At 61.7% G+C, this 25,482-nt stretch overlaps 12 protein-coding genes across 12 annotated transcripts; 4 read left to right on the top strand and 8 right to left on the bottom strand.

The window, feature by feature from the left end:
• Positions 1–152: 152 nt before the first annotated feature.
• Positions 153–890, bottom strand: PLICBS_004921 (uncharacterized protein; the record flags this gene model as incomplete). The annotated part of the gene is made up of 2 exons (XM_065600621.1): positions 153–749; positions 840–890. 2 exons carry the CDS (start codon positions 888–890, stop codon positions 153–155), a joined length of 648 nt encoding a protein of 215 aa, XP_065456693.1.
• Positions 891–1,483: 593 nt separating this feature from the next.
• Positions 1,484–2,823, bottom strand: PLICBS_004922 (AP-3 complex subunit mu; the record flags this gene model as incomplete). Its single annotated transcript, XM_018325691.2, has 2 exons — positions 1,484–2,577; positions 2,643–2,823. 2 exons carry the CDS (start codon positions 2,821–2,823, stop codon positions 1,484–1,486), a joined length of 1,275 nt encoding a protein of 424 aa, XP_018175443.1.
• A 585-nt stretch (positions 2,824–3,408) lies between these two features.
• On the bottom strand, positions 3,409–4,455 carry PLICBS_004923 (uncharacterized protein; the record flags this gene model as incomplete). Its single annotated transcript, XM_065600622.1, has 1 exon — positions 3,409–4,455. One exon carries the CDS (start codon positions 4,453–4,455, stop codon positions 3,409–3,411), a length of 1,047 nt encoding a protein of 348 aa, XP_065456694.1.
• A 123-nt stretch (positions 4,456–4,578) lies between these two features.
• PLICBS_004924 (AP-3 complex subunit mu) lies at positions 4,579–5,137 on the bottom strand (the record flags this gene model as incomplete). Its single annotated transcript, XM_018325690.2, has 2 exons — positions 4,579–5,038; positions 5,094–5,137. 2 exons carry the CDS (start codon positions 5,135–5,137, stop codon positions 4,579–4,581), a joined length of 504 nt encoding a protein of 167 aa, XP_018175442.2.
• Positions 5,138–5,422: 285 nt separating this feature from the next.
• On the top strand, positions 5,423–5,777 carry PLICBS_004925 (uncharacterized protein; the record flags this gene model as incomplete). Its single annotated transcript, XM_065600623.1, has 2 exons — positions 5,423–5,535; positions 5,630–5,777. 2 exons carry the CDS (start codon positions 5,423–5,425, stop codon positions 5,775–5,777), a joined length of 261 nt encoding a protein of 86 aa, XP_065456695.1.
• A 763-nt stretch (positions 5,778–6,540) lies between these two features.
• PLICBS_004926 (exosome non-catalytic core subunit rrp4) lies at positions 6,541–7,724 on the top strand (the record flags this gene model as incomplete). Its single annotated transcript, XM_018325689.2, has 2 exons — positions 6,541–6,800; positions 6,896–7,724. 2 exons carry the CDS (start codon positions 6,541–6,543, stop codon positions 7,722–7,724), a joined length of 1,089 nt encoding a protein of 362 aa, XP_018175441.2.
• A 352-nt stretch (positions 7,725–8,076) lies between these two features.
• Positions 8,077–9,731, bottom strand: PLICBS_004927 (uncharacterized protein; the record flags this gene model as incomplete). Its single annotated transcript, XM_018325688.2, has 2 exons — positions 8,077–8,495; positions 8,549–9,731. The coding sequence occupies 2 exons, from the start codon at positions 9,729–9,731 to the stop codon at positions 8,077–8,079; spliced, it is 1,602 nt and encodes a 533-aa protein (XP_018175440.1).
• Positions 9,732–12,316: 2,585 nt separating this feature from the next.
• On the bottom strand, positions 12,317–13,556 carry PLICBS_004928 (mitochondrial 37S ribosomal protein mS35; the record flags this gene model as incomplete). The annotated part of the gene is made up of 2 exons (XM_018325687.2): positions 12,317–12,918; positions 12,983–13,556. The coding sequence occupies 2 exons, from the start codon at positions 13,554–13,556 to the stop codon at positions 12,317–12,319; spliced, it is 1,176 nt and encodes a 391-aa protein (XP_018175439.2).
• Positions 13,557–13,845: 289 nt separating this feature from the next.
• PLICBS_004929 (N-acetylglucosaminyldiphosphodolichol N-acetylglucosaminyltransferase catalytic subunit alg13) lies at positions 13,846–14,584 on the top strand (the record flags this gene model as incomplete). Its single annotated transcript, XM_065600624.1, has 3 exons — positions 13,846–14,167; positions 14,249–14,357; positions 14,413–14,584. 3 exons carry the CDS (start codon positions 13,846–13,848, stop codon positions 14,582–14,584), a joined length of 603 nt encoding a protein of 200 aa, XP_065456696.1.
• Positions 14,585–14,729: 145 nt separating this feature from the next.
• On the bottom strand, positions 14,730–16,621 carry PLICBS_004930 (WD40 repeat-like protein; the record flags this gene model as incomplete). Its single annotated transcript, XM_018325685.2, has 2 exons — positions 14,730–16,448; positions 16,508–16,621. The coding sequence occupies 2 exons, from the start codon at positions 16,619–16,621 to the stop codon at positions 14,730–14,732; spliced, it is 1,833 nt and encodes a 610-aa protein (XP_018175437.2).
• A 2,211-nt stretch (positions 16,622–18,832) lies between these two features.
• Positions 18,833–19,718, top strand: PLICBS_004931 (uncharacterized protein; the record flags this gene model as incomplete). Its single annotated transcript, XM_018325684.2, has 3 exons — positions 18,833–18,967; positions 19,066–19,127; positions 19,397–19,718. 3 exons carry the CDS (start codon positions 18,833–18,835, stop codon positions 19,716–19,718), a joined length of 519 nt encoding a protein of 172 aa, XP_018175436.1.
• Positions 19,719–20,496: 778 nt separating this feature from the next.
• PLICBS_004932 (uncharacterized protein) lies at positions 20,497–22,407 on the bottom strand (the record flags this gene model as incomplete). The annotated part of the gene is made up of 1 exon (XM_018325683.2): positions 20,497–22,407. One exon carries the CDS (start codon positions 22,405–22,407, stop codon positions 20,497–20,499), a length of 1,911 nt encoding a protein of 636 aa, XP_018175435.2.
• Between the last annotated feature and the right edge of the window lie 3,075 nt (positions 22,408–25,482).

The raw sequence follows: 25,482 nt of genomic DNA on the forward strand, positions 1-25,482 counted from the left end.
TATTAGAGACAAGACGCAAAGTCAGGATATACAGCGGGGAAAATATAGTGTCTGTTAAGATGATGCCTTGGCCATCTCAGAAGCCGAACCGGAACGCCATGCAATGAACCACTCATGCCACCCCAAGGGGACGGTCCTCGCCCTCTCCCACTTTACAGATTCGTCACGCCGGGCGTCCAGCCCTCACCTATCCTCTTCATGTCCTCGCCAAACTTCTTGCTCGTGATCCTCTTCCCGCCACGTCCCCCCAGCGGCGCATGCTCATCCGGCTCAAAGAACGGGTTCTGCAGCAACCGCACATACGCCGTCTGCATCGCCCTAAACACGGGCTTGAGCTCCGCGTCCCTCAGCCCCGCGGTCAGGGAGCGCCCGCCGCCGCCGCCGCCGCCCAACGCAGGCGAAGACGAGCCCGCGGCCATCGCACCGCCTGCGCCGCCGCCAACGGCAGATCCGCCGCTCCCCGCGTGCGCAGCGTCGACGCGCCGGCCGCGCATGTCCACGACGCAGACCATGCGGACGCCCGTGTTGGTCTCGAAGCCGTACGCGGCGAGGCGGTCGTCCACGGCGTGCAGCAGCCCGACGTCGCCTGAGAGGCCGACGCCCGCGGCGGCGTTTTGCTTGGCGCGCAGGTCGAAGACGTCGATGGTGGAGGAGAGGAGGAGGGAGAACTGCAGCGGCGTGCGGATCGGCGCGAAGGCGTTGGTCGAGGGGTCGTGCGACGGGAAGATGGACATGTGCAGCGGGTTGTTCTGGCGCGTGTTCCGTGGTTAGCTTCTCTGCGCGCGCGTCGAGAGGGGGGAGTCCGCGGGCGGGGGCGATGGAGATGGGAGGATGCTCACGTTGCGCCCGATGACGCCGAGGCAGGCGATTGACGGTATGGCGGTCGTCATGGCTGGGCTGGGCGCCGTCGTGATGGGCGATGGAGAGCAAGGAGGTGGATGGAGGTTGAGTGGGGAGCACCAGCTTGGAGGTTTGGAGCTCCTTCAACTGCTCCAGCCGGGGCTGTTCATAGCGATGGTGGGGTCGTTGTTACAGGGGTCGTGTTCCGCCGCCGTCCAGCAACGTCCCAATGGAGGGCATAGGGATGCTGTGAACAACACACTTCCAAAAATGGAATGCACGTTAAGTTGAAAGTACGTGAGTGCACTGAATGTGCCATCGGTTTTGCCGCTTCAAATTCAGAATTGAATCGCTAATGACCGCTGTGCGCCCCTCAACCGCCATGGCCGTCATCCGTGTAAGTGTCCGATGAGGCTCTAGTGGCCCGCAGCTGTCACTCTTCCAGATTCCAGATCGAGGCATCGACCACAACCAGAGCCCGCCGCTTGACAATATGTTCGTGATTGATTGCTCAGACGAAGGGTTTATACATGGCAGGAGTGCAGAGACACGGCACTGTAGTCCGTGAAGCCCCGTGGTACTCGCGCCGGGGCTGGACACGGCCAACCGTTTCCCACGCACCAGCCCTCTTACAGCATCTAAGTTAGTAACCTTCTTCGTCAACGATACCGGCCGTCTCCTCGAGGCCCCTCAGCACCTCCTCGACCTCGGAGGGGTCCGTAATGGCCCACACGCCGCCGCCCTTGACCAGGTCCCGGCCTCTGACGCCCACCTCCTTGCCGACCAGGTTGCGGCCGACCTTGCCGGGCCCGATGCCGACCCAGCGCCGCACCTTGGCTCTCTGGTCCAGGTAGCGGATGCTGTCCCACCAGCGCACCGTCTCGAGGCAGCCGCGGGCCAGCAGCTCCTTGAGCTGCTCCTTGCTCTGGAACGGCCGTGCCGTGACGTTGCTGATGCACGGGATCTTCGCGGGGAACGTCACCATGTCCTCGCCCTCGCGGCCCGCGACGCGGCTCTTGCGGTCCAGCAGCGTGCGCATAACGGCCACTGCGGGCTTCATGATGGGGCTGTGGAAGGGGCTGTCGCTATGCAGGCGCACGGCCCGCGGATCGTGCCCGAGGAACTGGCGCACGTGCGCGATGAGCGTCTTGATGCGCTCGAGGTTGCCGCTCAGGACGATCTGGTTCTTGCTGTTGATGTTGGCAATGAGGACCTGCTCGATGGGGGGCACGTCCTCGCTGCTCTCGGCCTTGCCGCCCTCGCTCGAGTGGCCGACAAAGGCGCGGATGGCGTCGATGAGCCCCGTCAGGTACTCGGGCTCGGTGATGACGGCCACCATGCCGTACTCGCCGCCGTAGTCGTGCACCGCGCGACGCGTCGCCTCGGACATGGCCTCCGCGCGGCGCTGCACCAGGTACAGGCTGTCCTCGAAGTGCATGTACCCGCCCGCGACAAGCGCGGCGAACTCGCCGAGGGAGTGGCCGAGCGTGTAGTCGAAGTGGTCGGCGGCGCGGAAGCCGAACTCGCGCTCGAGGATCCGCAGGATGCAGATGGACGTGGCCATGATGGCGGGCTGCGCGTTGGTCGTCTGCGTCAGGACCTTGGACGGCCCGTGCTGGATCACGTCGGACAGCTTGTACCCGACGTGGTGGTCGATCTCGTCGATGATGTGGGACGCGGTGGAGGGGAAGGCCTCGAGCCAGGGCGTGAGCATGCCGACCTTTTGCGTGCCTTGGCCTTTTGGACGCGGGCGAGTTAGCAATCAGACGCTTACTGACGAGATGTCGCGCTGCTCTGCTCACCTGGAAAGAAGATGGCCGTCCGCGGCCTCGCCGGGCGCGTCTTGGAGGAGATGCATCTCTGGTGCTGCTCGCCGGCGGCGGCTGTGACCCGGCCGCGGGGTGGTTCGCGCGTCGGCGTCGTTGTCGTCGTAGTCGTCGCCGCGCCTCGGCGCCGCAGCGCAGATGCACCGAAGCGCTTCATAGCCGTGCCACGGCTGGGTTGCAGCTGGCAAGTTCAGTGCAGTGCGTGGCTCATGGCTGTCGACGAGAAGACGAAGACCGAGGGAGGCGGACGAAGTGAACGAGGAGGAGAAGGAGTGGTGGTGGTCGAGCTTCCTTTGTTGGAGTGGCCAGCTGCGCGCCGATGGCTGCCCAGCACGGCAATCGAAGGTACAACAGCGCCTCCCGTCAGTGGATGACATGGAGAGCCCAGCCCGCCAACGTCAAGCTGGAACCAACACGTGGGGCCTCTCGGCCTCGACGGGTGGAGCTGAAGGCCCCCCTGAGCCGAACCGGGCGCCGCACCGTCGCGGCCTCGACAGCGCAGCGTCTGCCGCTGGACCGAGATTGCCGGGCCCGGGTGGTGTCCACCGCAGCACCACAGCAGTGTCTCTGGCTGACGCTCCTTTGCACTTGGGCGGGCCGGCCGCCAGACGCGTTTCGGCTGAATGCCGTGCGTTGGAAGAGACCTGTTCACCCAAGCACAGTACAATAGACGACAGTCGCGTAATTCACTGGCTTCGTTAATTATTGTGCTCATGCATAAGCTGATGCAGCTACGTGGTAGCTAGCAGCGAATCTCGACGCCGCCCTTGCTGACCGTCAGGTACTTGACGCCCTTGTACGGCTTCACTCCCTCTCCTAGGCCACGGCTCTTCCTCGTGTCTATTGCGATGCTGTCCACCTTGAGCCCGCTCGCCAACCACCCCTTCACCGAGAAGCTGACCGATGCGGAGCTCGGCATCAGAATCTTGTTCTGTGCCACCCGCTTCGCGTCCTGCTCGTCGGCCGCGTCGTCTTTCTGCGGCTTCGCCTTGGCCGACGGTGAGCTTTGATAAGGCCCGCTGTACGAATACTCGTTGCCGAACCCGAAGCCACTGGGGTCGAACTCTTGCTCCTCCTCGTCCACCAACGGTCCGACCACCGTGCATCGAAGCCCAAAATGTGATGTAGGGCCCGACAACTCCTTAGCCGGCACGTGCCATTCCAGCGCCCTCTCCCCTGGATTGAAGCTCGCGTCGCCCCTGCTAGGCCGGATATCGGATAGATTCCTCACGTCGTCCGGTAGGGGAATCGTGATCTTGAGGTCGTCCAGTAAGGGCGCCGCAGGTGTTCCTGGATGTGGGCCACCGAGCCTACTGGAGTTGCTGCCGCGTCCCAGCTGGCCACCGGATGATGAGCTCGAGCTACCGAATATCTTGTTGACTTGTAGCCGGACCTCAAACTCGGACCCGGCTGTGCCAAGACCCGTCTTCATGTCCAGGTTGACCGGCAGCTTGAGATTGTTTGCACTCAAGCTGCCGCTCTTGCCACTCGTAAAGGGCAGCAAGTCCACTTCATACCCAGCCAGAATGAAGCGGCCATCTGGCGGTATGAAGCTCAGCTCTCCCGGCCGCTCCTTCCACCTATTTAACCGTACACACGGGTGGAATACCGGCAGCTCCACGATACCAGCCAGGTTGTGTCTGCCGGACGGGCCCGAGAGGCTGAGCGTAATGTCCGGCACCCCAGACACCTTGGCCGTAAAGGCGATCGTCCCGTTGGCGAAGGCCGCGAGGGGTCTGCCTGACGGCGCAAGCGTAACGGACAGTGTCTCGACGACATCGGCGTACATTTCGTTTGATGTGTGCCGTACATTTGCCCTTCTCCATGGCAAGGCCGGTGTGTTGGAAGCAACGAGTGATGGCGCGCTTGGGTTCGACAAGTTGTTACCGAGAGGGGTTTTCCTAGAAAGTGGTCAGTCGGGGCTCTTCCTCGGATAGGGATCTTGCACGCACCCAGGAAGGGTTATGCTCCCCAGGAGCTTGCCCACCCAGCCCTCAATCTCCACGACCTCCCGCAGGGCATTCGGTTCCGTCGTGCTTATCGTGCCCGCGTCGCACATCTCCGTCAGCAATTGGGCAACGATGTCGTAGTTGTTCTCGATCTTGACGGCCAGGAGCGGGGCGCCGAGGAAGTCCTCGAGGGCATCGACGATGCGGTGGAGGAACTCGAGCACGAGCAGCGGCTCGATCTCGGTCGACGAGGTGGCGAGGAGGAGCAGGTTCGCGTGCGACAGGCTGAACACGAGGGTCGGCGGGCTCGTGTTGGGGAGGTATATCAGGTTCGGTCTCGGGGCGGGTTGCTCGAGGTAGAGGGGCAACAGGTGCGCCGCCGACAGCGGTCGCCCCGTGTAGGTGTGCGAGAGCAGTGCATTTCTGCGGGCCGAGGGTCAGAACTGAGCAATATGCGGTGGGCAGCGAGAGAGCCTACCTGTTGTCGTCGTAGACATGAACCGCCTCAATAACCCCGTTCATGGCTGCGACGGTCGCCTTTCCAAGGCGTTGCCAGACGGAGCAACGAGGACGAAGCTACAGCGCAGACAGACAGCCCACCTAAGCCACTTCGCAACGTCGCAGAGGGTGCTAACCCAATGACGAAATAAATGTTAGTGCTGCTGACTAACTCCACCACGCCCACCACAGCCACTGGGGGCTGTCTCCATTACAGGCGCCCAGCGCAGCAGCAACACCAGACTGAAGCTTCCTGGATCATCCCACTCAGGGCAACCTCTGCCGCACCATCGCGGTCGCCCCTTCAAGATGGCCGGCGACAAGGTCCCGACGCTGCACTCCCTGGAGAAGCCAGAGGACCTCAAGCAGCTCATGCGCCAGGACCGTGGCGACGACTGCTTGAGCTGCAAAATCGTCGGCAAGTTGCGACGCTCACACGCGACGATGAACCCTCTTACGCTGACCTTGAATCTTCGCTGCAGGCAGCGGTGCATTTTTTGGCTTGGCCGCGTACAGTTACTTGTCTGGCATGTCGCAACTCGAAAAGCAGCGTGCCGTCATACTGCAGAAGAACTCCATGTTTGGCATGCGCAGCCGGAAGCTGGGCATCGCAGGCATCTCGCTCGGACTGGTGTGGATGGGGATGTGGAGGGCGTTTCGGTGAGGGCCGGCCGCTGGCTCATCAGCTACGGAACGTCGAGGATCGGTCAGATATCAGGGCCCTGGGCGGATGAGTGCCGGTTGTATAAATCTTGTACCATATGTATCACCACGGATGCTGTACCACTATCAGGGGAAGCAGGCTGGGGGACCGCTCTTCAAAGGTCTCATGGAGGAAGGACCTGTGACCATCGAAGGCAATCACTCCCTTCAAGATTTAATGTCGCCAGACGTTATACTCTATTCATCGATTTACTTGCGAATTCGCATGACCGTATTCTGGGCCAACGCACGGCGCCAGTGCAGGCTGCCAGGGACCAGGACATGTAGCAAGAAAAAGTGACCCCATATCGTGGAAATGTTCAGGTCTATCCTTTTGAAAGGAACATAAATTCGTTTCATCGCGTATGAATGAGTCTGCGCTGAAAAGCGTGGAGCGCGTCTCGTTGAACAGACTGGGTTGAATCAAGGTTGGGTGCTTGCACTGGCAGACAGCAAGTGCAACACCAGCCAGAAAAGCTCACCTCGACGGCCCCACATCAGCCTCAATTTCACGTCTCAACTTCAACGTCCATCCGCAACACAACCACAAGCAAACACGCCCTCCCATCTCACGACGCAATCAAACAAAGACTCATCCAGCGCATCGATTGACGAATCGGCTCATACGGGTCGTCAATCCTGTCGGGCCGGCCGCCCCCTTCCGCCGGGGCAAGACACTCCCGCCCACCTCACTCTGCGAAAACCTCACATCTCATCTATCCGCCATGCCCATCACAATCCTCCAGCCCCGGCCCGCGCCGTCGCGGCCCCTCGGCGCGTCCGCCCACGCGGCACACGGCGGCTCTGACTACGACTCGGACTCGGACTCGGACTCGGACGGCGGCGGCGCGGACCTGCAGGGCGATGTGCCGATGCGCGCGCCCAAGCGCCGTCGCGCGAGCCTCGACGACGATGACGATGGCGCCGACGCCGACGAGATTCTCACGCCGGGCAGCGTCATTACCTCGAACCCGCAATGGATGCGGTAAGCAAACCCTTCGCACCTCACCCCGGGCCTCCACATGAGACACACGTGCGAGGGAGATGAAAGAAGTTTGTGTGCTGACATGCCGTCCGCAGCGGCCACGGCACATACGTGCCCCCCAACTCCACAGACATCACCTCCTCCCTCGCCGGCACCCTCACCAAGACCAACAAGCTCCTGTCGGTGCGGCCCCTGCGCGCGCGCTACACGCCCGAGATCGGCGACCTGGTGGTCGGCCGCATCGTCGAGGTGCAGGCCCGGCGGTGGCGCGTCGACGTCGCCGCCTCGCAGCTCGCCATCCTGCAGATCTCGGCCATCAACCTCCCCGGCGGCATCCTGCGCAAGCGCACCGAGACCGACGAGCTCCAGATCCGCTCCTTCTTCGCCGAGGGCGACCTCGTCGTCGCCGAGGTCCAGCAGCTGCACCAGGACGGCGCCGCCAGCCTCCACACCCGCAGCCTCAAGTACGGCAAGCTCCGCAACGGCGTCTTCGTCGGCGTGACCGGCACCGGCGGCGGCGGCGGCGTCGTCCGCTCCAAGAGGCAGGTCTGGACGACCGAGGCGGCCAACGGCGCGGGCAAGATTGACGTCCTGCTCGGCGTCAACGGGTACATCTGGATTAGCAGGCATGTCGAGGGCGACCCCGCCGCCGAGGCTGCCGGCATCAACCGCATGGAGGAGACGGTCAGCAGCAAGGTCTACTCGAGCCAAAACGACGACATTGACGTCGCCACCATGCGGGAGATTGCTCGCTTCCGGAGCGTCATCCTGGCGCTCGTGGAGAATGGGCTGCGCGTCGACGAGGATACGGTGACGAGGGCATATCACGAGGCTGTCGAGATTGGCCGGGAATCGGCAGACGACGACCTGTACTTGGGGGGAGAAAGGGGCAAGAGGTTGGCTGCCATCATCGCCAGCCGGTAGGTCTTGAGAGAATACAAATCACAAGTCATCACAAGTCACTCACACACTTATTGGGGTGTTCACGTCTTCCTTCATTCGAGTGATACTAATACCGTCGTCCATCTCAGTAAACCTCGCCCTTGGCTCCTCTCCCTCGAGCGAGTGTAACTATGCTCCTCCAACAATCGTACATGCACATCCACATCGACCCCGTGACAAAAGAAAACATCGCTAGGTAGCAAGTACAGGCACCACTGCGCGTCGCCTGCGGGTATGTCTTTCACGCCTCTCGTTTTTACGTCCTACCAAAAACACACACATCACATACGCGTCTACTAAAGACGTGCTTGAGGCGGCGGCGCGTCGGTGCCATTTACAGGCCTAGCGAGCTTCTCTTCAGCCCAAGGAACGAAAGGACGGCGACGAGAATCCCCCACCTTAGAGCGGCCGAGGACGCACTCTTGCCGCCGAGGCCGAAGACGAGGCCGACCCAGTACTTGAGCCCCCGCACGACGTTGCCGTCGCGGTCAAAGTTGGGCTTGGGCGCCGAGAGCTTCTTGTAGCGCTCGAGCTCGCCCCACGTGTAGGGCATGTAGCGCACGCGGAGCACCTTTTCGGCCCAGGCGGGCACGTTGGCGATGCAGCGCTGGTGGCTGAAGGCCTTGAACGAGTAGTAGCCGTGGTAGTTGCCCATGCCGGACGAGCCGACGCCGCCGATGGGCGACGCGTTGACCATGCAGTGGAAGAAGGCGTCGTTGGCCGTGGCACCGCCAGAGGTGACGTTCTCGAGCACTGCGGCGGTCAGCAATCTCGTCTGCGAAAGTATAGGAGTATGAGCACTTTACCTTTCTTGTTCTCTGCGTCCGAGCCAAAGGTGTACAGCGCCAGGGGCGTGGGGTCGACCTGGTTGGCAATGTCGATGGCCTCGTCGAGGCTGTCGACGGGCATGATGGACCAGACGGGGCCGAAGCTCTCCTCGGCCATCATGGTGTCGTCGATGCTGTCGACCAGCACGACGGTCGGCTCGATGAAGAACTCGGACTCGTCGGTAGCACCGCCCATGACAATCTTGCCCTTGGTGTTGTCCACCATGGCCTTGATGCGGTCAAAGTGCATCTTGTTGACGATGCGGGAGAAGTCGGGGCTCTTCTTGGCGCCCTGGGGCATGAAGGTGCGGTACGCGGAGTTGACCTCGCCGATGAACTTGGAGACGAGGCTGCGGTCGATGAGGACGTAGTTGTGCGACAGGCAGACCTGGCCGGCGTTGAGGCACTTTTGCCACAGCAGACGCCGGGCGGCAAGCTTCAGGTCGGTGTGCTTGGTGATGAAGGCGGGGTTCTGGCCTCCCAGCTCGAGCAGGACGGGGGTCAGAGACTGCGCGGCCTTGGTGGCAATGATGGCGCCCGTCTTCTTGCCGCCGGTGAAGACGACCTTGTCGAACTTGAGGTCCATGACGAACTTTGTCTCCTCCAGCGCGCCGTTGACGCAGACGTAGCACTCGGGGTCGAGGTACTCGTCGAAGAGCTTCTTGAGGACCATGGCCGAGTGCGGGGAGTGCTCCGAGGGCTTGAGGATGACGGTGTTGCCGGCGGCGATGGCGCCGACGACGGGCGTGATGTTGAGCTGGTAAGGGTAGTTGTAGGCGCCAATCATGAGGATGGTGCCGAGGGGCTCGCTCCTCATGCGCATCTTCATGGGCCAGTACTGCAGGGGCAGGTCGGCGACGGGCTCGTCCTTGGCCCAGGCGTCGAGCTTGTTGGCGACGTTGACGCACTCCGTCTTGCACCACTCGAGCTCCGTGACATGCGCCTCGTACCTGCACTTGCCCATGTCCTTCATGAGGGCCTCCTCGATGAGGGGCGCGCAGTCGACGAGACCCCAGTAGAGGCGGCGGATCTGCTTCTTGCGGTACTCAAAGTCCTTGGTGCGGTTGGTGCGGTACGTCTTGCGCAGGGTGTCGTACTTGGCCTGGATCTCCTCCAGGGGCGTCGCCTCGAAGGGCGCGATGCCGCCTTTGATGGAACCCATGGTGGCGATGGCGGGGGATGAGCGCCGAAGATGTGTAGTCAACGGAAACGGTGCGGTTGAGGATGCGCGGCGACACGTGTTGGTCGGCGCAAGGATGCTGCAACGGCTGTATAGCGTGAGCCGGCGAACAAGGGCTGGGGGAAGAGTTCCAGGTCAGCGTTCCAACTTCAGACGAAATCACGACGGCGAAAAGGACTAGGAAAGATAGGCGCGACATTGCGCGAGCGTGGCCCGTGCCTCGTCCCACGAAGGGTTCGCGGGCACGCGCCGCGGTGCTCATCCACGAATGTCTCGACAGCCCGGGCAAAGCAAAAAGGTGGGCGATCTGACCACTCACGTCTTTGTCGTGTTAGTGCAGCAGCTTGGCGATAGCCAAAAGCTCTCCAAGAATCGGCCGACGACGGGACGAAAATCGCACAGCTACAGGAGGGAACACGGCGAGCGTCGCGGATCCCGAGAGGAAGGAAGGGAAAGAGAAATAAGGCAGGGAGCAGGAGCGGGATGGAGAGGGGACGGGGAGTAGGAGTATTTTCACAAGCGGCCGAGTCAAAATGAGGGGCCTCCGCAGGACCAGCGAAAGGGACGGGGCACGGGGATGGGGGATGGGACGGGATGAGATGGATGGAGGGCAGGACGGGAGCTTCTTCCAAGGTTCCAGGTTCCCCAGCAGCAGGACAAGCAGCTCGGCAAACGTTCAGAAGCTGCCCGGGAGACAGCTCCAGGGACCTAAGTGACGACTAAGTTCACTGAGCCGGCCTAGAGGCGGTTGCCACGGACAGCCTCAGGCTTGCTGCAGTAGCGCTGTGGGCGGAAGCGGCGTCGGGGCTCGGGATGATGAACCACCAAAAACGTGCGCCGCCGTCCCCACACTGCCAGGTGCCCACTGCCTAGGCTCTGCCAGGGATCGTCTGGGCAGCGGCCGGGTCGAACTCCTGTCCCGTCCGTCTCCTCTCACAGCAGAGAAAGCCACAGTGCCGGACAGCAAATCCACATTGCTCGCACGTACGTACGAGCAGGGGGTGGGCCTGCCTACCTGGACAAGGAAAAAGCCGAGCTACCAAGTACATGGTGGTGGTGCTGTTACAGTGCTGATGAAGGCGCGCTTCGCGCTCGGCGGGTCGGACAGTCGGCGGGCCTACAATCTCCAGCGGCATTGACGCCAGCATCCAGCCAAGGGGGGACCGCCCGGGGTGGAGGACGGAGATGCGGGCCAACTGGCTGCCACCCACGGCGTGCGCCATCCTCCGCCCCGACCTTCCATGCCCAGGTGGCTTGGACGGGGCCCCTGCTGCTGTTGCATGCTGCCCGCGACTGAGTCGCAGCCGATACCTACATGAGGTGCCCGCGCCTCCGGCGGGCGGACCGTCCGCACAGGAAGACGACGCATCAAGGTTCTGACATTGCTGCTCGTTGGCTCTGCCTGCTTACCCATCGGCGAGCCACCCTCGGCACCCCAGATGGAGTCAATATTTCACGGCCCGTCTCACCTCACCTCGACTTATGCCCCGTGCTGCGTGGTTAGCGCACATGCCTTTTTTGCGAGGGCCCCTGCGCTGGCGCGCCCTGCCAGGTGCCGAGGCTCCCTCGCTCGCCTGGCTGTCCGCTGGCAAATGGAAACCAACCCGCCCCGACGGCGCGGCGCCACTGACCGACCCCACCATGCACGCGATCCCTGGTGTGCCACCCACCCACCGAGCGAACTTCAAACCCACCGGGCCGCCATCTTTTCCATGCACCTCACCCATCCAGCGGACATGTATTGGGGGGCGCGCCGAAAGCACTGTACAAACCTTGGAAGTCAACCGCCGTAAAATTCAAGGTAGCACACCAGCGCATCTCCATCTATGCCTTCTAGTGTTCTGCAATGAGCTTGCCCGCTCTCTCTTGGCCACTCGCATGGCGAGGAACCCGGTATGCGCTATGCCACATCCATAGGCAAAGCAAGTCACATATATTTCTCGCCCTTGATGCCCCCCCGGCTGCACCTACTATCCCGATCCCATCAAACCCGTCCCATACCAGGGGTAACGCCACCCCGTCCCGACCTGGGAGCAGCAACCAGCAACCCGCAACCAGCCCAGATCCCGGCCCGCCGACGGGGTCCTCTCTGCTGCCAACAGATCAAACAAGCCTCGGTTGCTACCCATGGCAGCCAGCCGGCCCCGCCCCCCGCAACCTGCAAGCTTGATACGGCTTGCCTTCAACGATACAGTCGTCGTGGGCGTCATTGGTCCAGGTCTTACAAAGCATACGTCTGGACGACATTCGCTAGCTCACGTGCAGAAGATGCTGTGCGCCCAATGTCTCACCCCGCGCTTCCACGGCGCAAATATCTCGCGCTACAAACGGCCCTCGTGCAACCCGCGATGGACGAGTGTAACGGCCCAGTCTAATCCTGTGTCCCGTATGCATCTCAGAGACTTGGACGGCGAGCCTTGAGCAATCCATAGTCCTCCGCGCGTAGCACTGAAAACACCGCAAGCATCTTGTTCAGTGCTTCTTGGTCCTAAATCGTACACATACTCCCTACAGTACGTCGTCTTCTATGTCCGGTATTTATACACGCCAATGTTGATATGCGGGCTTCACCTCCGCGCTCGGTTCGCGCCGCCCGACGACTTGCCGCCCTTGGGCGCAGCCGCCACCAGCTCGGCCACCTTCTGCTTCTCCTGCTCCTCTGCCATCTTCTGCATGAGGTACCCGTCGATGGCCTTCTTGCCATCCACCAGCAGCCCGCCCTCCGCCCTCTTCATGTCCTCGAGCGCCGCGCGTTGCCGCTGCTCGTCGAGCTGCAGCCGTCGCTCGCCCGTGAGACGCCACTCCTGTGGGAAGCGAGGCTTCGCCTTGATTTGGTGGTGCCGCAGGTCCAGCGGCACGTCCTCGAACGTGTCCTTGGGGTCCTTGGCCGCCGCGATCAGGTCGTCGACCAGGTTCGACAGGTACCGCTTGTTCTGCGCCTGGTGCTCGAAACTCTCGCAGCTCATCTTGATCAGCTCCGTCTCGGGGTTGTACCGGGGGCCCGCCAGCTTCCGCAGCTTGTCGGTTTGCACCGGCGTCAGCTTGAGGTCGTCGGGCGCAAACTGCACCACCACCTTCTTCTCCGCCGGATGTGACTCGCCCATGTAGGTCGTGTACCGCCACCGCAGGACCTCGTTGTCTTTCGGGGGCACGAATGGCTTCGCGAACTCTGCGTGGGCGCATTGGTTAGCTGGCTGGTTCCCCGGCCGACATGCATGCTCAGGTAGACTCACTGGCAAGGAGCGGCATCTCCCAGACGGCAAGGCGGGCGTAGTGTCTCATCTCCCGAACCTCCTCCAGCTTTCCGTGCGCCATTGATGTAATGTCGTCCTCGTCGAACTCGTCGTGCTCCTCCGTGTTGGTCTCGGGGTCCTCCTCGTCGAACCAAAACGACGACTTGTTCGGCTTGTCGCCCTGGTCGTCCTTGAACAGCTCCTCCTCCAGCGCTCTGTCCTCCGACGCCCAGCCGGGCGTCTCCCGTAGCCGCGATTCTAAGAATTCGTCGATGGTGCCGTAGCCGTTGCTCTTGGCCAGCTCGTCCAGCTGCCGCAGGCCTTCGGGGGTCGCCGTCTCAGCGAATGCCTTGTTCATCGTCTTCAGATCCAGCTTCTGGTATGCCTCTGCGTCCGCGTCATCCTTCTCCTTCCCGGCCTTGTCGTCGGCCCGTCTCGCCGGCGTCGTGCTAAAAGCTCGGTGCGAGACTGCGCATGGTCGGCCCAGTTGCTGCACCCGCGGCAGTTGCTGCGGTCGGGCCGACCGGCGGCATGCTATCATGCATAGCCTCGCGGCGCCTGGAGCCGAAGCCATGTCGAATTGAAGGAGTTGCGACGACAACCGCGAGAGTCTGTCGCGTGGGAGATGCGTTGCGCCTCAAAAATTTGGCTGGCGTCGAGGTTGCTCTCAGGGATCGAAATTGCCGAAGCTTTGCCGCCAAATTCTCCACCTTGGAGGGTGTCCCGGGCAGCTGCCAAAAAGTGGGGCGCTCCAGTGAGCTTCCTCAACCGCCGTGATGGAACACCGTGTAAGACCAGGTTCAATCATCAACCGCACTTCTGAGCTGAGCGCCCAGTGCTCCTCTCGCCAACATCTCCCCAGTATGACGGCGGATGAGCGGCCGTCCGGGCGCTACTGCCTGATCACGGTCGGCGCCACGGTTGGCTTCGAACAGCTGACCAAAGCAGCACTTGAGCCGTCATTCTGGCAGTTCCTCCGGGACAAGGGCTTCAGCAACCTCCGTATCCAGTGCGGCCCCGACATACCCTGGGCCACCGACAAACTATCACAGCTCGAGCATGAGATCCCGCCGGGCTTCTCTGTTGATGTATTTGACGTCAGGAAGAACTTGATGCTCGAGGAAATGGTCCTTTGCAAGCCCGCCGAGGGTCAACGCGGGCAGGGCCTCATCATCTCCCATGCAGGTGAGTGAATCACTCTGGCAGACACCCTTCAGCCCGCTGATGGAAAATAAGGCACCGGCACTATACTCGATGCCTGGAAAGTTGGCGTTCCACTCATCGTCGTCCCCAACACCAGCCTGCTCGACGACCATCAAACGGAGATGGCAAAACATCTCGCCCGCGAGGGCTACGCAACCATGGCTAAGCCCAGGTGCGCTCCCCCTACCCATCTCGTGATACCTGCATCAGCTCTGACTATTCCTTAGCCGCCGCGACCTTCAAGAGGCCATCGATAAGGCGGAGCTTCTTGTCGAGGAGAACAGGACGCGCTGGCCGCCTCACCAGGTAAGCAACCAGCAAGGTGGCGCGGCTCGACTATGGGACATCAAGCCCATCGAGGTCAAGGCAGAGGAGGTCTCTCAGATGACACACGATTAGATGTTGGGGGTCAAGGGTGCTCCGAGGCAGCGTCAAGAGGTTCAAGTTATTTGAGGGCGTTGATGGACTTGGTCTTGTATTTACTCGTTCCACTGCTTATCGAGATACCCACCACCACGTTCGACTTTCTCGCATGTTGTCGCTTCTACGGCAGATTCGTCACGTTCCAGATCTTGACGGTCGCGTCTCCGCCGGCGCTTGCCACCTTGCCTCCCTCTACCCAGCTGATGCCACTCACCCCATCCTTGTGGGCGTTGGCCGCCTTGATCCTCTTGCCCTGGTTCTTCTTCTCCAGGCACCAGACAAACACGTTGGTGTCCAAGCTGCCGCTGGCGGCATACGCCCCCGAGTCATCCCACGCGATGCACGTCACGCGAGCAGTGTGGGCTGACCACCTGTCGGCAACCGTCTCCCAAGAGCCAGTCTTGTAGACGTAAATCTTGCCGACGCTGTTGCCAGCGGCGAGGTGCGACCCATCTTTGGAAAAGGCCAGTGCGGAGATGGTACCCGTAGGGTTGGCAATCGCCTGGACCTGCTCCAGGCCGCCGCTGGGGTCGGCTTTATATATGCGGACAGAGTTTTGGTCCGCCCCGACCGCCACAAAAGAACCTGAAGTCGCAATGGCGCCAGGGGTGTAGCTGAGGGAGGTCTCCTTTAGGAGAGCGTCGTTGCTGTACGCCGCGATGCCAGAGACGGTGGCGACGTATACGATCTTGTCCCCTGCGCTCGCACCCTTCGGCTGCGCAGAGAGCTTGATGGACTGTCCCAAAAACGTCTTGGCCGATTCGTCAACAATTTTCAACGTATCATCCCAGCCGGCGCTGTAAATCTTTCCGGCGTTGCCGGTAAGCTGCGCGACCTGGTTGGTGTGAGGCTCGCCATCGACGACCGCAGCGGTCCCTGTAGCCACATCCCAGCTGCAAACTCGGCCATCAAAGCTTCCGGTCCACACCGCGCTGCCCTTGCCATCTGAGGAAGGGGTCAGCGCCGTGATGCCCTTGTTGTGGCCGTGCACAATCCTCACGGGCTCTGTTTTGCCCTCGTTGAGATAGATGAGCTCGCCCCTCAAGCTGACACTGATGATGAGGCCATCCGTTCGGCCGTGCGGGATGACGACGCCGACTTGTTGATCCGCCACGCTGACACCATCGCCAAACTTCCAGGTCTGGATGACGGTGCCGGCGTCAGCGTCCCAGAGCTTGACAGTCTGATCCGCGCTGGCCGTGGCGAACTTCTTGCCGTCCTGGGACCACGACAGGGCAAAGATGCTGCCGGTGTGCTCTCCATCGCCTAGTTGCTTCGTAGGCTGACCAGTCTTTCCGTCGTAAAGCTGTATCCTCTTGTCGGCACCGACCGTCGCCAGCGTGTTCCCGTCAGGCGAGTACGCGGCCCCAAGAACGAACCCCTTGTGCATCGAGTTCTTTTCATTGAACTTGTAGGGAGCTCCATGGTAGAAAACCATGTTGGCGTCGTCACCAACAGTGGCTGCTCGGAACGGACGCTGGGCCTTCATGGCAACCGCATTGACGGACTTGGAGTGGCCAATAATCTCGCCGACCGAGTTGCCGCTGTCGGCCGTAATGCAGCGTCCAAACTGCTCCTTGCCGTCACCGACAGCAATGATGCGTTGTGAGTCGCCATCCCAGGCAATATCGTTCAGGCGTCCGGAGATGATACCGTACTCGCCCCTCGTGCTCTCGATGCTCTCGGGCTCCCAGACGCGCAGCATGCCGCTGGCGTCACCGCTGGCCACCTTGAACCCATTCGGCGCGAAGCGGGCGACGGTCGTGGGGGCGGTGTGGCCGGTGTACTCTTTGCAGTCGGCCGGGTTGTCGATTGAGCGGACAAAGACGGACTTGCCAGACTGCAGTGATCCAGAAGTCAGGGGTTGCTCGATGCGACACTGTTGCACTCGGGACTCACCGCGTAAGCTATCCGCTGGCCCTTGGAATCGGCGGACAGCTGCGTGGGCTGACCGCGCGTGGTGGCCGGCACAGCGGCCAGGATGCGCTCGATGGTAATAGACGGAGAAGCCATTGCAGCGGACTCGTCGCGATGCGGTTGAGCTGCTGTCCGTACGGGACGCTTCGGGAGGCGGAGGATTGAGTTTCAGGGACGGATGGAGGGGCTGAGGGGGGGCAGTCAGCTGTGAGGCTCGATGGCAGCTTGTGGCCTGCGGTGCTGCCGCTGTCGTGCTGGACAGGGCAGCCCAAGTACGTACCCCTGGAGGGTGACTGCGGGGCAGCAGGTCGAAATGGATCCCACCCAGGATGACGTCGGGTCCTGCCGCAGCTTTGGAGCTCGGGACAGCTTGGATGCTCGGGCTCTCAGCCAAACTTGAAAATGTCCGGATCCGATTCTGTGCCAATTCGTTCCTCCGCTACAATACCTACCGATTTTTCATGTGAAAGGCCTCTTCAGACCTTCCATCTGGCTGGGAAGAGAAACTTATACCCATCCTCGTCTCGGGACCCCGTCGGCGCTGGCATCGCTTCTGCCTAACGCAGCATGAGAGCATCATGGCAGCAAGGCAGCAGCATCAACGACCAGAACCGCGCGTCCCAACGCGCTCTTCTTTTCAGAGCCGCCGTTCGTGCCGTGATTTATGGCGGGCAGTGATAAGGCAATTGGCCTGCCTGGCCTGAGGAACCTGCAATCGTCAACGCCGAGAACCAAAGAGCGGGCGGGGGTTTTCAAGCCATGGCCGCCGCACCTGCCAAACCGTCCAAAGCTTATTTACGGACCATTTAGCCATCGGCGGAGACGGGGCTGGCTTGTTGTCCAGCGATTATGGATCGACGGCAACGAGCAACAACAGCTTCTTCTCAGGTCCGTTGCCGTGTGTTGCGCGACAGCCGCGCCAGTGGACGCCGTATCTGCAGCCACATAACTTACACGAGACGCACACAGGGGCAGGGCAGCACACAGGGGCAACGGCGCCGCCGCCGCCACCGGACAGACAGCTCCCGCGCGCGCGCGCAGCGGCGATGTCTGCTGGACCAGACCAGACCAGACCTCTCGCCGGCCAGGGCTTTTTTCCTTCCCCCCCGTCGCAGGCGCATTGAGACAAGCCCATTTCCCGCTGTCTCTCCCCCCCGCGTCGACCAGCACTTGGGGGCAAACACCAAGCTGCCACAACTCGCCAGGCAGAAGAAAGAAAAACAGTGCCGGAGGCTCCAGCATGCCAGCCGTCAAGCACTAGCACGAGGGAATGGTGAGCCCGTTTTGCCAAAGAAAACACGGGGATGGCAAGGGGGGGGCGGCCTGCCTGGGGGGGAGGGAGCTCCTAATCCGGCTACGGCCGCAGCGGCCCACCACGATGGCATGTTGGCCGGCGGCACGGCAGACGAAACTCTCCCCCCCTGCGCAACATCCGGTACGAGTCCTGAGTCTGCATGCTGCCTTGTTCGCCCGGCGAGACGGGCAGAGTGATGGCCAATGGGGCCCCTCTGTCACCAGAGGGAAACATCCGGTTGCGTGGGTGCTGCCTCGCGCAGACGACGCACCACACCAATCTCGCGATCGTACGAAGCACCAGCTCCCAAGCATCAGTTATACCGAGCGAATGTGCCGACCACCTACCTGTGCCTCGTCCCTCTTCCCCCTCCCCCATCCCCGAGGGACATGCGTGGGCCGGCAACAGCGTCACACCTCACCGCAACCCGCACCGTCAGGCGGACAATAGGGGAGGCGAGAGAGACGCCAGCCAGCTCCCCCTCCCCCTTTGTTCTAGACAGCCCGTCCACACACATGTCGTGGCCCCCAAAAGGAAAACAGCCACACTTGCCTTGACGAAACGTCAACAACGGTTCGAGGGCCATCATCACAAACCAAAAAAGTTGGTCGCACCAGAATGAGGGCGGGCCAGCCCAGTTCCAGCCCAGTCTCTCCGCCGCAGGGGCCCCGTTGGGTCTTGGTCACAGAGGCCCTCACTCATTTGCCCTCCGTCCGGGGGGAACTGTCCCGGCTGTCCTTTTCGTATCCCAGACAATGATAAAGCGATGCCCTCGCCCACATTCCATCTCTCGTGCTTTTGTTTGCAATTTCCACCCTCCCGCCAGAGCCAATCCTCGCCCGTCATTTTGCCCATATATCCCTAAGCGAGGCTTCTTCTACCACTCGCGACTCTCGCTCTCTTCGTCCCTCTCTCCCCTCTCTCTCCGCCCGCACGCCCATTCCGTTCGTTTCGTCCCCTCAACGTCCTTGCCCTCGACGACGACGACGACCCCCCCATTTCGCCCGCCCAAAATGAAGTTCCTCGTCCCTCTGGCCCTGCTCGTCGCCGCCGGCGTGTCTGCCGACGACAAGACGGGCGGCGACAGCAAGAGCGGCTGCCTTGCCGACTACATCGTCACCAACTGCCTCGCCAGCGAGACCAAGAAGGTCAGATCACATTCATCCATATCCCGCGTCCCCCTGGGGCCAATTGAACATCGTGGGATGATGAGGACAATTTGTGCTAACGTCCGAGCTTGGAACAGGCCGAGGGCTGCGCAGCCGCAGACTGGGACTGCATGTGCGCCGCATACGAAGCCATCGCTACGTACGTCTCCTCCTGTCGTTGAACCCCCCCGTCTTACACGCGCCCACGCGTAGTGGCATCACCACCACTACTACTACTAGCCGCAAGCCACCACCACCACCACCACCACCACCATCCCCGCCTGTCTTCGCACTCCTCCTCCTCCTCCTCCTCCTCCTCCTCCTCCTCCTCCTCCTCCTCCTCCTCCTCCTCCTCCTCCTCCTCCTCCACCTCCACAGGAGAACGCAAAACACAATAAGCTAACCGCTCAACGTTGCCGCATCAAACAGCTGCTACAACAACTGCCCCAACGACCCCCGCGCCGGTCCCGCCCGCCAGCAAGTCTCGACCTACTGCGCCAACGCCTCCCTCTACGGCTCAAAGGCCATGGCCTCCAAGACGGCCACCGGGTCCGTCACCAGCTCCGCCGCCGTCGCCTCCGCCTCGGCCACCGACGCCTCCAGCTCCATCAGCGGCACCGAGATCTTCCCCACCAAGACGACTACTGGCGCCTCCGCCGCTGCCTCCAAGACGAACGCCGCGGAGCCCCTCGCAGGCAATGCGGGCGGCCTGTTCGTCGCCGTCGCTGGTGCCGTCGCCGCTCTGCTGTAAATTTTCATGGGGCCGGCGCGGTGCATGTCTTCTCGGGGAACTCGTTAATACTTTAATAATAAATTCACGTATAACGTATCATGTCAAAAATCATCAGACCGTTGCTTCCCTTGCGTCTCGCTCCATCGGTGCTCTACGTACAATGTCGATGGAGCTCTACGTACAATGTCACATGTGAACTCTCCTCACAGGCAGTCTGTTGCAACATTCGAGTAATGCGTGTAGCTCTTCAGAGCTACATCGTCTTCATTTGCTCGCGGCTTGCCTAGCATTTCTATGGTACACCTCGCCAGGCTTCCCACACTATCGTCGGCATCCTACACACTATCGCGCCATGTTGCCTTGCTCCGTCGCAACGCGATCGTGAAAATGAGAAAAACAACGGCCCAATTCCCATACAGGCCCTTTGCGCCATAACGTCTCTACAACAAGCAAAGCAAACGCATGCCAACCAACAATGATACCCATGGCCCCCGATAATAATCTCGATCCTTGTGGGGCTGTGCGTGAACCCCGTTCCTGAACTTGCTTGTTTGGTCGCCGTCTCAGCGGCGGCCGGTCGTTCCTTTTAAAAATGTAAGGCGTGATGGCGAAGGGATGCAACTAAACAGTGTACGAGTGGTAATCGTCAGACGCGTCAAAGCTGACATGCATCCGAGGAACCAGTGAGCCTTTCGAGGGGAGGGTCGAAAGGCCGCTGGAACATATATGCAGAGAATCGGAAATCGCAGAACGGAAGAGTGGTGATTGTGAGGCGGCTTCACGCCAACAATCATCCCTAGACGCGGCGGGACCTTCGCTGCTTGGCACTGTTCTTCACGGGGCTCATGAAGGTGACATGCTTCGCGTCGTCCTTTCGGAGTTTCACGGGCCCCGCCACGCTGTTGGATCCACGGCGTAGAGCTCGAGGCTCGTGCTCGTCATCCAACGTGATCTCAGCAACGTCCGACATGGAGGCGTCTTCCAGGTTATCGCTAGACCCAGAAACCGATGAGCCCTCATCGGAGTCATCATACTCGCCGTCGTCACTAACGAGAGACGGCGCGTTGTTGCTGATCAGTGTGTTTGGGCTGAGGTTTGCGTCGTCCATGTCAATGTCCTCATCGGACAGCACCGCATTGGACCCGCCTTTCGGCATCACAGCGTCATCGGTTGGAGACATGAGGTGCGCATCAAGATGGCGGCCCTTGCTGCTCGTCGGGCGTCCGGACCCGGCATTCACTGCCGGTGACTTGCCGCTACCGGCCGGCACTCGCATAACAACTGGCGTTCGTGCGGTAGGAGCGCCAAGACCGCTCGGGAAACCGTACGGAGGAGTCTCAGACGCGTCTGAGTCTTCGTCGGGAGTGATATCCTCGAACGACACCTTGGTCTTCGCGTCGGCGACGAGATCATGCAGGCTGCCACTGAAGTTTCGGCTTTCCATCAAGCGAGACAAGTACGGGGCGTCTGAAGCGGCCGCGAACTTGGATGGTCTGGCTTTTTGAGTGCTTGGGCCGGTTGGGGCGCCCTGCGCACGACGAGACGACGGTATGCGATCGACGCCAGGCAGCTTACCAGCATGATACAGCTTGAGGGATTCTTGGATCCTGGAGCGGAGCGCAAGGTACGCCTCCTGGTCCGACATGTCTTGCCGGGCGAGCGGATGCACGAAGGCGGTGCTCGACGCCGGCGTAGGCGTCTTGTCTTCAGCGGCAGAAGAAGGGTTGGGTTCGGCGACATCGATGGGCTGGCCGCTCTGCATGGCAGCCTCCTCGTGGCTTTTGAAGTCACGCTTGTGCGCTATCCGGCAATGGTTGATGAAACCCTGCGTGCTTGAGAAGTTCTCACGGTTGCAGTCCAGGCACACAAGCTTGACCGTTTGCCCATCGGAGCGCTTCAACACACAAGGGCCGGCCTTGTCCTTGGTCTGAGGATAGCCGTTAGACAAGGCCTGCAGCTTCTGGCCCGCGATGCCCCGAATGGGTCGGCCCTTGCCAGTGATTGCTGGCTCGGTGAAGCTGTTCCTCGTCGTCCTGCCTTCGGTGACGGCGGTCCGCCCACGCGCGTACTCTGCGGTAAACTGCCACTCGGGCTGCATGCCATCAAAGGACGGGTCTGGGATGAGCCACTTCGCGTAATGCCGAGCGTACGGACCGTCGACCACGCCAAATGGAGGAGCCCACCTGGGAACCGGCTCGCCAGGCTGGCCTGCCAGTGCAGGGCCCTTTCCGCTGCTGATGTCCAGCATCTGATCCGGAGTAGGGCAGCTCTGAGGGTACGGGATAAGGTGGCATCGTCGCAACTGTTCAAGAGCGACCTGGCACTTGGCCAGCTCTTGGTTGATTAGTCTCAACTCATTGTGTTTGAGAAGCACCTCGAGCCCAAACTGATGCTCGATGATGTCCTGCGCCTGTTCGAGAGCGCAGGGCGAACCGGTCGAGGCAGACGACAGGCTGTCGCGAGAAGTCTCCGAGTCTTCGGGCGAGCTGTCCGAGTCGAACCTGGCTCGTTTCGCCGGCAAGAGGTCCTCTAGCGACGCATCCGAGTCTTCGTCGCAGTCCCGACTTCTCTTGGAAGCCGAGACGCGCACGGCGGCTGTCGCAGGCTTGGGTATCGGTACGGCAGTTTGAGGAAGATGTGGTCTTGGAACTGGCGTTGCAGCCTTCTTCTCGCTTCCCCGGGGGTCGGACTTGAAGAACGCAAACATGGAGGCGCCCTGGGATGGGGAGCCGACGTCCAAAGTCTGCGCCGCGACAAGAAGACCGCGGTGCGATGCGTCGTCTCGCGTTTGGTGGACGACGAGACGGGCCAAGGCAGAAGTGGTGATGTCGCGACAGGTGGGTCGCGATGGGGCGATGGGGCGACACGAGGCTGACGTAATCAGGCTGGGTCGTCAGATGCGGGTTGGGCAAAGGGGGGGTGATGATGTGGCCCTCGGGCAAGTCGGACACGCCTCAAGTGACCAGAGCGCAGCGCGCGCGACAAGGGGTCGGCGACGGCGACGGCGACGGCGACGCGATGCGAGCCGGTTGCGAGGGACGCCAGCGAGCGGTTGCGTTCGAGTGCTAGCGAAAGCCTCGAACCGTGGCTCCAGTGACGCAAACAAGCGACTGAGAGTGAGAGAGCGAGAGAAGGGAAAAGGGTGAGGAGAAGGGGAGAATTAACGGGGTTTGCAGAGCAAAGGAAGGTGCAAATGGGAGGCAAATGGAGAGAAGGGGGAGGAATCGGAGGCGTTGCTGGCGCGCGGTTTGTTTTGCCAGCTGCTGAGGGCGCTGGCGCTGGGGGGGAGGGAGGGCGAGGGAAGACGACGGAACCTGGAACGACCCAGGCTTCAAGGTTGGGAAGGGGGCGGCGAGGAGCGCAGACGGCGCAGGCGGCAGCCAGACGAAGTGCAGCAGCAGCAGCAGCAGCAATGGCGAAGCGGGCTAGTGGCGGCGACCGAGAGGGCAGGCGGGACGGCGGAGGACAGAGACGGACCCAGGCAGGCGGGCGGACGCAACGCAATGGCGGCTGGATGGCTGGATGGATGGATGAATGGGCGCCGGGCCAGTGTGACTGGGCCGGGGGAGGCGAAAACGAAGCCCGGCGGCCAGTCAATCAGCGCCTCAGTTGCGTGCGCAGCGACGAATGGCGAGGCGGCCGCGAGGTGTGGTGGAGGACGAGGAGAGGGCCGAAAAGCGCCTTTGCGCCTTGGCCTCGCCCTCTGGACGAGAGATTGTTTGGGGGGTGGAACCGTCCGCGTCGCCCTGCAAGGGGGGTGTGGAGGCCGACTCAGACAAAGATGGCGAGATGGTGGCCGCCGCGGGCAAATGAAGACGCACCTACGCTGGGGGTGGCCGCCGGGGGGGATGCTGCCTGGGCGGGCTGGTGCCGGGGGGGGAGGAAGGCCCCTGTGAGCCGGTGAACCTGCCCTGCGCTTTTGCCTGCGAGGGTTGACGGGCCCTCCACTGCGAGCGAGCTCAGGCCTGCCTGGCTGCCGTGCCGTGCCTGCAAGTGGCTCCCCGGTTGGGTCCTGGTGATCCACCAACAGCTGGAGGCGCGCAGCGAGGTGGTGCGCTGCGGTGCGGCGCGCGCAGGGTACCCAAGCAAGCAAGCCAAGGTTGCCTGTTTGCTGATGGGGGTGTCTCGACAAGGATCTTCTGAGCAGGGCCGCCAGGGTACCTCGCAACTTCGGACCTCCTCCGCAGGCGTCGCCTTGTTGCCGTGCAGGCGACGGCGACGGGTTCTGGCTGATGGTACCGCGTGCGTGAGGTACAGTTACTGTATCACAAGGTTCAACAAGCGTTATGTTCGTCCCCGCGCCGGCTGGTACTGTGCCGTACAAAGTCACAGCTAGAAACTCGTACAGAGCGTGTGTGCGTGTGTGTCGGGCGGGCCCTGATGAGCCGGCTCGCGTCGCAGCAGAAGCAAATACTGAGCCGAGGGCAGAGCTTATCGGCGACACACGAATGTTGCGAGAGCATGAGAGTTTTGGAGTCGCACCACTTTTCTCGGCCGCGGTTCAGTTACGAGGCGGCGAGGAGGAGCAGGTCGGGGCTCCAGACGGGGAAAGCATCCGCCCTGTGCCTTGCCCTGATGGCTGGCGTCCCGTCACCACCAGGCTGCAGTCAGTGGTTCGCTCGTCACTGCTGCGGCGGCGGCTGCTGCTGCTGCTGCTGCTGCTGCTGCTGGCCAGCCAGATTGACGCACAACCTCATGCGCGCAGCGACTGAGGCACCTGCTCGACGCCGTCGTCGGCTGTTCTGCCACAACGGCCAAGACAGATCAAAGGCCGCCGCCGCCGCTCGACACTGTCGCGATGGAACCCCGTCGCGGCTTCTGCACCAGATCGCCGCCACGGAGACGACCGCGATAAGCCGCGTCGCTGCTAGGGGCGTGCAGGACAAAGGCATCTCGCCATCCCCTGCAGCCACCCACACTAGCAGCGTCTATCTGCTGCTAGCGCATGGGCGAGCCTCCTCCTTTGTGACGACAGCCGACTCTGGCCCATGTTTCACAGTCGCCTCAAAAGTCCAGTGTCAGCAATGCCAGACACCTTCTGTGCAAGATCGTCGTTGCGGATGTGGACGAGGAGATGCTGTGACTGTATTATGTATTTGAGTGATGAACTGGGCATCGAAGGACGGCGAAATATGCGCAGCATCAGCGTGAACCGCCGACGCGCAGTACTCGTGCGAAATTCGTATCTCGCCGACACCAACCCACACAGTCGAGCCTAGATAAGAGATACATGCATCAACCCCAAAATTATGTGTCTATTTGTGTACCCCCGCAACACCACCAGTCCCACCCATCCTCATCGCTACCCCGGCGGTTAAGCTCCAGAATGACAGCAACCTGCAGCACCCGATCGTGAATTCATCGAGCTAGCATCAAGGGCCCACTGCCTCGGAGCACCTCACATGTTGTAAGCTGATTCCACACCGGGGAGGCTCTCCTCGGCACCGCGCGCTCTCAGGTCATAGCGTCGTCGTTGCGTATGCATCCACTCAACCATCTCGACTGGAATCCCCCGCGGATTGCTCGGCATGTTGCGACGCATTCCGCGACGCCCACTCGTGGGGAAAATTGCCCCGTGAGAGGAGCATGGGGTGCCGAGAGGCGCGAGCTGTGCGCCCACCTTGGACACTCGGTGCGACAAGCACACAGTCGAGCATCAAGGAGATGCGGCACACGGCGGTGGCAGGGTGTCGGTCCGTTCCCTGCCCCAGCCACGCGCTCTGTCGAGTCGCCGTTGGCAAGATCGTCTCTTCTGTCCCTCACATACATATCAGCAACCGGT

Source organism: Purpureocillium lilacinum, assembly GCF_023168085.1.
Source record: "Purpureocillium lilacinum CBS 284.36 DNA, scaffold_3, whole genome shotgun sequence".
NCBI lineage: Eukaryota > Fungi > Ascomycota > Sordariomycetes > Hypocreales > Ophiocordycipitaceae > Purpureocillium > Purpureocillium lilacinum.